The 12,031-nt window shown below is 43.6% G+C and overlaps 1 protein-coding gene across 2 annotated transcripts in view; it reads left to right on the forward strand.

Moving 5' to 3' along the window:
• The window catches only part of PRDM10 (PR/SET domain 10), a 97,164-nt gene that overhangs the window by 80,616 nt on the left and 4,517 nt on the right, over positions 1–12,031 (forward strand). For both annotated transcript variants that reach the window (XM_013062164.2, XM_004763916.3), the window contains 6 exons: positions 271–471; positions 1,173–1,316; positions 1,716–1,886; positions 3,320–3,460; positions 6,168–6,339; positions 10,560–10,663. In XM_013062164.2, the coding sequence (XP_012917618.1) occupies positions 271–471; positions 1,173–1,316; positions 1,716–1,886; positions 3,320–3,460; positions 6,168–6,339; positions 10,560–10,663 (933 nt within the window). The remainder of the gene's footprint in view (positions 1–270; positions 472–1,172; positions 1,317–1,715; positions 1,887–3,319; positions 3,461–6,167; positions 6,340–10,559; positions 10,664–12,031) is intronic.

Below are 12,031 nucleotides of genomic sequence, written 5' to 3' on the forward strand. Positions count from 1 at the left end.
TTTGACTGTGTATCTACCTCTTAAACTTCAGGGTAAGGGCTATTTTTGTTATTACTATCTTAGATGTACAAATTCTAGAGCGATGCCTAGCCTATCTACCTTATGCTCTTATTTTACATATCCTTCAGGATAGCTGTTCATATATTTTATTTTGGGCGACCTGAATACCTTTTCTCATTTCTCCTATCTAACAATGGAATTGTTAGTGTGCTTTAAAGTAAGAAGGTAGAACCGTATGCTGTTTTTGTGACAAAGCATTTGAATTTGCAGGTTTACAAAAGTGCCAGCAAGCGAAAAGCCCATATTCTGAAGAACCATCCAGGGGCTGAGCTCCCACCGAGCATTCGCAAACTCCGTCCAGCTGGCCCGGGAGAGCCGGACCCCATGCTGAGCACCCACACCCAGCTCACAGGCACAATAGCCACCCCTCCTGTCTGCTGCCCTCACTGCTCCAAACAGTACAGCAGCAAGGTATTGGGAAGGGCTTTGAATGCATCTGAATCAAGGTCATTATTGAAGGAATCTCCTAAGAGAAGGCGGCAGTTGGCTTCTGCTGGATTGATGGGGGCTGTCAGAGGTGTTTTCCTAGTTCAGATGGCTAAGGAGCTACTTCCTGAGAATAGGAACTGTAAATCCAGTATGGGAAGAGGATATGTGGAATTTCCCCAGAGTTAGTATATCTCATACATAACCTGAACATTCAGTTGGTTTCCTTTTCCCTCGGTCTGCTGAAGGTTTCGTGTTAGAATAGTTATGCTTCTGCTTTATGAGCTCAGGTTTACTTCTGTAGGAACGTCTATAGGTTTACTTCTAGGAACTTCCTACTTCTGTAGGAACTACGTAGGAACTTACATGATAGATCTTGAAAAGGGGGTCATTCTTGGTTATGGGGGGCAGGGAGCTTGTGATTGGTTGCTGGAGTTACTGGGGGGATGAGAGGTTACCATGAATGAGGTGTGCTGCCCTTGCCTGGTGGTGTGGGGTCCCATGGGTGTTCAGTTTCTTCTCTACCTCTTCTTTTTCTCTGGTAAACCCTGTGCTGCTTTGGGAGGAGTACCATACCTTCTTTCTTTCAAATCCAGAAAGACTTTAGGACTCTTGCAGGGTTTGAGTTTGAGAAAAATGGCAAATAACTAACTCTAGTAATTCTTGGTTTTGCCATACTCTTCCAGACCAAGATGGTACAGCACATTCGAAAGAAGCATCCAGAGTATGCCCAGCTCCCTAACACCTTACATCCACCACTGACAACAGCTGTGATCAGTGCTACCCCAGCTGTGTTAACCACAGACAGTGCTACCGGGGAGACCGTGGTGGTAAGTGTGTGGCTGGTAAGGGCACCTCATCCCCTTTGGCGCCTATCATGGCTTCCAATGCCAAAGCCATGTCTAACTTGCTCTGTAATTGGCTGCAAAGGTAGCCCATTATCCTTCAGTTTTCTACCCAGGCATTATGCTTATGGTTGGTCTCCTGGTTGATGCTTTCCAAAGCTTTCTGTAGAAGGGGCAGCAAGAAATGTTCAGTGCTGCTCCTGTGCTGGGAGACTGTCAGAACCTCTCTGGTAGCTCCACTGGGGCTGACACAGACAGGCAGATGCAGACGCATGGGTAATCTTCCAGTATCTTCTCATCTTCGGATTTCTCCTGCCTGAGCTCAGGGCTAATTTGTGCAAGCAGTAGTGTCACCAGCTAATGTGGTTTTTGTGACTTTTCTAGACAACAGACCTCCTAACCCAAGCCATGACAGAACTGTCCCAGACCTTAACCACAGATTACAGAACGTCACAGGGGGACTACCAGAGAATTCAGTACATTCCCGTGTCTCAGTCGACATCCGGTCTTCAGCAGCCTCAGCACATACAGCTTCAAGTGGTTCAAGTGGCTCCGGTATACATGTTTCTCTTCACCTTCACCAATGTCATATGGCCACTAGCCAATATGGCGGGGCTGGGATTGCGGGGGGTGGTCAACAAAAGCACCCAATTCTCAGACCTAGAGCTGGATTCCACGTCACTTGCTTTGCATGTAAGGTCTGAGTCTAAGGCTTTTTTTGTAAAGCTCTCCTGCCCTCCGGGCTGTACAGGGCTGTGGAATTAGCGGTGTAAGAGATTTCCCTCAAGAGCAGTCTAGCCGTTTCGGGCTGCTATATATACTGTCCTCCTGTGCTACCTGGGACAGTCCCCCATGATCTTTCAGAGCCTCTTTTGAGTCCTTGAGCTCCAAAGTTGACTACTTGGTGGAGAACTAGTTTGGTACGTGCCGACTTGGGCATCTAAAGGGAGGTTGTAAAGAACGATCTTGAGGGGCGCCTGGGTGGCTCAGTGGGTTAAGCCGCTGCCTTCGGCTCAGGTCATGATCTCAGGGTCCTGGGATTGAGTCCCGCGTCGTGCTCTCTGCTCACCGGGGAACCTGCTTCCTCCTCTCTCTCTCTCTGCCTCTCTGCCTGCTTGTGATCTCTCTCTGTCAAATAAATAAACAAAATCTTTAAAAAAAAAAAAAAAGAACTATCTTGAGTTTTGAGAATCAGCACGTTATTGGTACAGAGGTATAATTCCGTTCCTTCTACCAGATAATTGGTAGCTCATTCTCACTGATGAGGGAGCTAAAAGAAGAAATCCTCCCAGAACTATTGTTTCATTTAATTACGCTGAGGAAGTGTATTCAAGGCACAAATGATCAAACCTGTTGCTTTGAACTAATTTGGTCTGAAAATTCTAGTTCAAATACCAGAGCAGGAAAGGAGGAGTTGCTACTGTCATTGACTGTGCTTTCTCTTGTTTTTCTTATGGGATGTTTCTTAACTTCAGACTTTGGAGGAACCTATGAATCTCTGGGATTGCCTGTGAAGTGTGATGTATATGTACATTATTCTGGAAAAAGGGACTATACTTTAGCCAGATTTTCAGAGATGTCTGGGGTGCCTAAAATGGGTTGGAGACCACTCTTCTAGTGGGTCAGTAGCTGAAAGCAAATTCTCTTGTCAAGGGTAAGGCATTAAATTAAATGAAACTTAAGGGAAAAGGACTTTTGATTCCTGAGAGTTTCTCATTCATCTTATGATGAGCTATATTTCCCTTTCTGCCCTTTTCTTTCAGAATTAAATAGCATTAGCGACTTATGTTTTTTAAGTGTAACTTTTAAAAACAATCGTCTTTGCTAATGCTTACCAACATGGCTTAGGTGTGGGCTCTCTGGGAGCGAAGCCCCAGATGTGAAGTTCCATCCACTCTCCTGCTGGGGCATTGGTGCAGCTGAGGGTTTTCTCTGGAAGGATTCCCCTTCCCCTTAATCAGAATGTGTTTTGTCTTCCCATCCCTCAGGCCACTTCCCCACACCAGTCTCAGCAGTCCACTGTGGATGTTGGCCAACTCCACGACCCTCAGACCTACACCCAGCATGCCATCCAGGTGCAACACATCCAAGTCACAGAGCCCACTTCCTCCACCCCCTCGGCATCCCAGGTACGTTCTCCAGCTGTTTGTCGAGGGAGTATGGTCCAGGCGACCCGGGAACGTTCATGTGAGTGAAGAGACATCATCTTCAGACCTAGGTACCTGGGCTATTGAAATGATTTTGGGGCCTTCACTATAGGTCCTGCCTTTGCCTCTGGGTTTTATATTGGCATTATGGGCATACTTGCATTAAGTGATGAGCTTCCCCTGAGCAGAAGGAGCCCTGAGATCTCATATTCTAGGGATAGCCTTGGCCTTTGCTTACTGTTTTAAATGGCTCTCTGATAGCATGCAGTTGCTAAGTTGTTCTAGAATTTTGGAACCATGACTTTGTGGTGTATTATTGTGTTTGTATGATAGAGACAGCATAGCTACATCCATTCAAAAAATATTTCTTACAATCTTACCCTTTGCATGAAACGTTTCTAGGTCTTGCCCTCCAAGCTTGGAGTCTAGTAGGGTTATGACATATATACAGGAGCAAACAGGATATGAAGTGAAGGTATTTGAACCGGAAAGGACAATTGCAGGCCCACTTCTGATATTCACAGGTTCCAGAACAAGAGTACAAACGAAAGCCTGCATGCCGTGTGTCGAGGCAGTTTAAAGTTTCCAATCAAGCTAACAAACTGTTAAATAAAATATGTTCTTTGCAACTACATGGATGGAGCTAGAGACTATTATGCTAAGTGAAATAAGTCTGTCAGAGAAAGACAGATGCCATATGATTTCACTCATATCTGTAATTTAAGAATCAAAACACATGAGCAAAGGGAAAAAAAAGAGAGAGGGGGCAAACCTAGAAACAAACTCTCTTTTTTTAAAGATTTTATTTATTTATTTGAGAGAGAGTGAGAGCAAGCATGAGCAGGGTAAGGGGCAGAAGGAGAGGGAGAAGCAGACTCCCCACTGAGGAGGGAGCCTAACAGGGGGCTCGATCTCACCACCCTGAGATCACAACCTGAACTGAAATCAAGAGTCAGACGCTTAACTGACTGAGCCACCCAGGCGCCCCAACTAACTAGAATTTAAATAAAAACTTAAAAAAAAATGTATGTTCTGCCTTCCTACTTGACACATATATTTGTATAATAACAAAATTGAAAAATATATGCTAAGTAACAATTGATACTAAGTAACATGGTTAGTGCCGATTGGAAATTACTTGCCTTCCTGCCAAACGTATGGGCGGTGCTGGCAGCTGCCAGGCTGGGGCGGGAAGAAGAGATAGAAGGATTTCTCCCTCCCTTGCTGGCTCTGTGCCCTTCAAGCTGCTGTGGAAATCCACAGGATAAACATGTACTTTCTCTGCATTCCTGTTTACTGGGGAACATTGGGGATGGGAGGCTCTGCTGCTTGCCATCTGTGGCCGCTCTCTTCCTTCTAGTGTGAGGTTCAGAGGCTGTGAGGTTTCTGTCACTTTTTCTCGTCCCAGACAGTCACCTCTGTCAACAAGGGGCCCATCTTTTCCACCACCACAGGTATCACACTTTTAAGTTTCTCAAAGGAACCCTATGCTGGAGGGACTCCTTCTCAGAAGGTGGTGGCTCAGGGACAACCTTCCCCAAGACTGCTCTCCATTTTTTCTCACCCAGCCTCCATCCTGCACCTCACAGGGCCTTCTGTGTACCCATGTGGACACCCCAAGCCACGTGTCCCAGCTACTTCCTCATCCCTGCAAAGGTGATCCCACAACTATTCCCTTGGTCCTCTGTGGCCAAATACCCTTAGAGGAGCCCACATCCAAGAGATAGGACCCCTGCAAGATGACAGGCCCAGGCAAGAGACTTGTGCAGGCCCTGGAAGTGGGTGCAAGGCCATTTCCACAGGGAATGGGGGACTCTGGTTCCCAAGTGTCATGTAGAAGGGGACACATATTCCAGGGCCATGGTCTAAGGATGGGTCTTGCCTGGGTCTGAGGATGATGTGGCTATATAGTAAGTTCTGGACTTTCAGAAGAGGGAAAGATTACATTTAGCAGGGAACCAAGGAGGTTTCTGTGGAAGTGGTATCTGAGTTAGGTCTTGAAGGAGGGGTATGATTTTGATATGGTGGTTGGGCAAGGCATTAGGATCTGAATACACTCTCATTATGAGTAAAGGCTCAGAGGTGGGAAACTGGGACATTTATGGAAAACTGTTTAGTTTACTAACAGGAAATGATGTTTGGGAGAGAAGTTGGGAAGGTAGTTTGGAGCTGGAATCTGGAGGGCTTGCAGGGCAAACTGTGGAGCTTGGGCTCTGTCCTGTGGACAGGAATAAGCCTCTTTCTGGATGTCTGCCTCCACACCTGTGTTTATCTCCACTAAGTGAGTGGGATTTCCTAGTGTACTCAGTGGAAATGATGATTTCTGGGTTCTGCTTCAGTTTGTGTTATAGATTCGCTCTGTGACATAGGCAAGCTCTTTAGCTCCTCAATTTTTAAGAAATCTTAATGTAATTAAGATAATTAGACTTTCATTCATTTATCTTTCTAATGCACTTAGTAAAATTAATTTTTGGATATTCTTATATATAATCCTTGGAAAATGAATTGGGTTTTGATAGTTATGATTCCTTTTCATTAATCTTCTTCTTATTTAAAATACTATTATTTTAGCAACCGCACTTTCAGTGTTATCATTTATGCAGCCAGATTTACTTCCTTCAGTTACTTGTGAATCTTAACTATACTGGAAGTGATTAGTTTTCTACTTGTGCCTTGTCTTTCTCTCTAGGTAGCTGGGCAGCCCTTGAGCCCTGCCTCCCAGCAGTCCCAGCAAGGGCTCAGCCCCTCCCATATCCAAGGCGGGGCCTCCACACCAGGCCAGGCTCTCCAGCAGCAGCAGCAGGGTTCCTCTGTACAACATACCTACCTGCCCAACACTTGGAATTCCTTCCGTGGCTACTGTAAGTCAGAACCAGGGATGGGGGTCTAGCTCATGGGTGGGAAATCTACAGTCAAGGGTCATAATTTTATCAGCTTTAGAATAAATTTTCTGGGCTAAAGTATCATTGGCCATTTTCTACATTCTGTGGTGCATATCCTTGAAGGAGTTTCATGACCAAATTCAAGGCGGCGTTCTGATCTCAGAGAGCGATCCATTTCAGAACCATCAGGAGTACTGCCGAAGAAAGTGTAGGCAGAGGGACTCGATAGCAGAATAGATGAATCTAGGGTATATTGATGGTGGTGAATCATCTCTTCCATCAACATTCGTTGAATAGAATCTTTGTGTAAGCGGATGTGCTAGACCCTGGATATACAAAAAATTAATATTGACATTCCCGTCAGTAATACCACACAGTAGTAATGTTAGCCAGCTTTCTTTAAGCTCTCACTAGGTGCCGGAAATGGTTCTAAGCCACATATATACTACATTCAGTATTCACAACAACCTGTAAATACAGTTGTTATTTGTATTTTACAGATAGGGAAACTCAGACACAGAGTAACTGGTCAAGGAACCCCCCTAGTAACTAGAGGCTTGGAACTCCAAACCACCACACAGTGTGGCCTCTCCTTATAAGATAGTCCTTGACTCAAATAGATCATTATCCAATAGAGAGAGAGAGATGAGTGGATTGCTTTCAAAACCCTGAGATTAGTGCTACAGAAGCAGCAAAAGGTTGGCGGCTGAAGGTCCTAGTAGTTAACAGTTTTGGTGGGAATGGCAGCCTTGGACATGAGCTGGAAGGCATGAGATCTTTATGATGAAGATCTAGAACATAGGAATAGCTAGATGTCGATAGTAGGAGCAGTAGGGGCTGAGAAATCGGGAAGGCCAGTGCTGGCCTTCCTCCTACTACTGACTTCTTTCTTTGAGTCTTTCTCCATTGTCCTTGATCTTTGGCTGTGTTATGTGGATCTGGTATGGAATCAGGCTCAAACTCTATCTTCTTGATATTTTTACAATCTGTTCTCTTAAATTTTGGTCGTCACAATGCTGACTGAGTCTTGTTTCTAGTTGGGGAAAGATTCCAACTCATGGTCACTACCAGGAGAACCCTGGTAAGTAGACATTTATACTAAGTTTAATTCCTGTGAAAGAAAGGTGAAATGATTGCCATGGGAATAATAGAAACCCTGGAGAAAAGATTCTGGAATTGAAGTTGTTTATTAGGGGAAACATTTAAAAATACACAAAAATAGAATAATATAATGAATGCCTTTGTGTCCATTATCCAACTTTATACCAACTCAGGGCCAATCTTGTCTCATCTGTACTCCCATCATTCTCTTCTAATTCCCCAACTGTATAATAATCTGTATTATTTCATCCATAAATATTTTTTAAAATATTTTATTTATTTATTTATTTATTTAGAGCACTCTTGGGGGTGGTTGGGGGAGAGGGAGAGAGAGAGAGACTCTCAACCAGATTCCTTACTGAGCATTGAGCCCGATGAAGGGCTCGATCTGACAACCCTGAGATCATGACTGGAGCCAAAACCAAGAGTCTCATGTTCAACTGACTGAGTCACCTACGTGCCCAGATAAATATTTTTTAAAGCGCAACTCCAGTACAGTTATCAAACCTAAAAATACAGGACAGTAATTCTTTAATAACCATCAAATATCCACTGTTCGTATTTCTGTGATTGTCTCCTAAATTTTTTTAAAGATTTTATTTATTTATTTGACAGAGACAGAGAGAGAGCACAAGCAGGGGAGGGGTAGAGGAAGAGGGATAAGCAGGCTCCCTGCTGAGCAGAGAGCCTGATTCGGGGCTCGATCCCAGGACCTGGGATCATGACCTGAGCCAAAGGTAGTTACTTAACTGAGTGATCCACCCAGGCTCCCCTCTTAAATTTTTTTTTAATGGTTGGTTTTTTTCAAATTGAGTTCTAAATAAGGCTCATGCATTGCAATTGGTTATGTCTTTTGAGGGATTTTTTAAAAAAAGATTTTATTTTTTTAAGTAATCTTTACACCAAATATGGGGCTCAAACCCATGACCCCGAGATCAAGAGTCACGTGCTCCACTGACCAGACAGCCCTTGAGGGTTTGTTTTTGTTTTTTTTGTGTGTATTCTGTTATTATTTTTTTTTAGGAATATAGTGATATTTATCAGTGATTAATGAAAATTAATTAGATCCTATTGACACATTTATTTATTTATTGTATACTCTCTCTTTTACTTTTTATTTTTATTTTTTTTTAAGATTTTATTTATTTATTTATTTGACAGACAGAGATCACAAGTAGGCAGAGAGGCAGGCAGAGAGAGAGGAGGAAGCAGGCTCCCTGGTGAGCAGAGAGCCCGATGCTGGGCTCGATTTCAGGACCCTGGGATCATGACCTGAGCTTCGAAGGCAGAGGCTTTAACCCACTGAGCCACCCAGGCGCCCCTGTATACTCTCTTTTAAATTGCAGTTTATGTGTTAAAGGAACTGGGTCATTTGTTCTGTAGAATTTCCCATGTTGTGGTTTTTGCTGTTGTCATCCCTATATTATCATTTAAGATGCTTTCTTCTGTCCCTTTTCTTTCCTGTAGACTGGAGACTTGACCAAATTTAGGTTCTTTTTTTTTCTTTTCCCCTCCAAGACACTTGTGGCTGGTGGTGTGGACTTCTGCAGGAGGCACATGACGCTTGCTGTCTGCCTTCTCCCTCTGCTCCTCTGCTTCGTTACGGATTGCAGAGCTGTCGTAGTCTGATTCTATCATTCTTCACTCATCATTTAGAAAACTTCTTCTTCTTCTTTTTTTTTTTTAAAGATTTTATTTTTAAGTGATCTCTGCACCCAACATGGGGCTCAAAACTCACACCCCAAGATCAAGAGTTGTGCACTCCACCAACTGGGCCAGCCAGGTGCCCCCAGAAAACTACTATAAAGAAAAAATCTTGGGGCACTTGGGTGGCTCAGTGGGTTAAAGCCTCTGCCTTCGGCTCCGGTCATGATCCCAGGGTCCTGGGGTTGAGCCCGGCGTCAGGCTTTCCGCTCGGCAGGGAGCCTGCTTCCTCCTCTCTCTCTGCCAGCTTGTGATCTCTGTCTGTCAAATAAATTAAAAAAAAAAAAAAAAGACAGAAAATCTTTACCTTGACTAATAAGTTACTCTGAGGTACATTTTGAACAGAAGGGCAAGATAAATGCTTTAAATATCCAGTTCATCTCTTTTTATTTCCCAGTTTTCAAAATAATGAGTTCTTTCCTAGTATTATCCAAGGTGAACAATGAGGGGTATGTGTGTGTGTCTGACTATCATTGTAGTCTCATTGTCATCATAGTAAATATATTTCAGGCCGTTGCAGTCGTTACCCTTACTGATGCTCAGATTATCCTGTCATTGGCCAACGGGAGCATCTTCACATTGGCCCCTGTGTCTCTTCTACATGACCCCTTGTCTCTTACAGCAGCTTGCGTGCTGGTATGATCCCAGCTCATCTTATGACGTAGGCTCATCCTGTAATGTTTCCTATACCAGCTTTGGAATCAGACAGAAGCCAGAAGCTCTGGTTCCTTTTAGAAGGAAATATTATATAAAGACCCTATATATTATATATATATAAAATATTATATAAAGACCAGCTGGATGGTAGGGTGAGCTTTGTGTTTTTTTTTTTTTTTAAAGATTTTATTTATTTGACAGACTGAGATCACAAGTAGGCAGAGAGGCAGGACCCTGGGATCATGACCTGAGCCGAAGGCAGAGGCTTTAACCCACTGAGCCACCCAGGCGCCCCATGAGCTTTGATTTTAATTTTCTTTAATAACACTGGTGGTGAAATAAAAATTCAAGTTAGATTACATTGTGATTAGTAGGCAATAGTGGGTACACTGTTAGTGATTCAAATCCCAAATTAAAGGATAAAAATATTGAGCTAACGGGTAAACCATTGTAACTTATTCCAAGGTTTTAAAAAAATTATTAAATATTTGTCTTATGGATATTCAGAAGTCACGTTCAGGTGAGGTGCATTGATTGTTTCTGATATTTGCTAACTCTGGGCTAATTTTTTATGATCATTCTTATCAGAGTATGGGGAAGTCATATCATATGACTAACGGCAAGCCAATCTATGGAAAATGTCTCAAAGAGGGATGTGGTCCCTTGCTAGGTATTTGTTACTACAACTTGTATTAAGATCTGAAACCACTGAAGTATGGATCTTTCCTGTTTTTCAGCATCGGAGATTCAAATGATGACACTTCCCCCAGGTCAGTTCGTGATTACAGACAGTGGTGTGGCCACTCCGGTCACCACTGGCCAAGTAAAGGCGGTTACGCAGGTAAGTGACCTGCTCCGGAGGACTTTCCTGTCCGTTATACTACACCAGTCTCCACGAACACCCATTTCCTACTCCTCAGCTCTCCTTACCTGAGTTAGAGATACCTCCTCTGTACTCCCATAACTCCTTGTGGAGCTATGTTATAACCCTTATTATAGTGTATATTAATAACTGTTTTCCGGTCTGTCTTTTCCCAGCAGACAGTGAATTCCTTGAAAGCCGGGCTTGGCCTTTACCTCTTTATTCTCAGTGCCTTGCCCAGGAGGCTGGTATATAGCAAATGGTCAATAAATACCTATGCAATTAATGACTATAATGAACCTGCTAGATGCATACATGTACGGAGTCGTAGTTGATCACTTTTTTTACGTGCTTTGTGGGAAGTATTTATGACTATTGGTCCTCAGCTGGGTTGGGAGAGAATAGTAGAATGAATCTGTTATGGAGCTCTTTTAAGCTATTTTAAATAGCCAGCCCCCCCTCCCCCCGCCCCACCGCCCTTGGGGGAAAAACATTGGCATGAATTATCTTGTTCTATTTAGATTAGGCAGGTCAGTGTTGGTGGTATCTGCTACCTCTGTTTTTATCTTCATTGGTTTGTGCTGGCCTGCCTCTAAGTAATTAGAAAACAGTATGTAAATTTAAATTAAGAAACATACTCATAAGTGGCTAAGGATATTGGGATGTTCCCAGGGGAAGACTTTTTCCCAAGATGTCTCAAAGAGCAGCAGGGTAGTCTGGTGGACCCAAAACCTGATTTTTTGCATCACCTGGGTGGCTTTGCCTCTGGTCATGATCCCATGGTCCTGGGATCAAGTCCTGCGTCGGGCTCCTTGCTCAGCAGGGAGCCCGTTTCTCCCTCTGCCTACTGCTGCCCCTGTTGTGCTCGCGCTGTCTCTTTCTGACAAACAAATAAATTAAAAAAACAAAACAAAAAAACCTGATTTTTTCCCCCAAAGCATACTGAGAGCTTACCCATTTCTTAGCACACAAACTCACATTAACTAGACTTAGGAGAGATGTGTAAATCCAGAGGAACACTATTGTCCGTGAAAACAATGACTCATGTGAAATGGAAGAGTCTCATAGGCATAATCAGTGAAATTTTTACTCCCCGTGGGACCCATTGACTCTACCTTTTTGGGCCAGGAACTCATTTGAAAACCTGATTATAGCCAAGGATGTTCCCCTCCTCCTGCCATAATACACACACATGCGCACACACACACACACACACACACACATTTAATGTACATTTTCCAGGCTTCATAGAATCGCTCAAGCCTATATGTGGACCACCTAGTAGTCCACGGACCCCAGGCTGAGAACCTGGCCTCCTCCTGCTTGAGAAAGACCCACATGGGAAAG

Source organism: Mustela putorius, unplaced genomic scaffold (genome assembly GCF_011764305.1).
Source record: "Mustela putorius furo isolate JIRA1106 unplaced genomic scaffold, ASM1176430v1.1 tig00000460_pilon_pilon_pilon, whole genome shotgun sequence".
In the NCBI taxonomy this organism is placed as follows: Eukaryota; Metazoa; Chordata; class Mammalia; order Carnivora; family Mustelidae; genus Mustela; species Mustela putorius.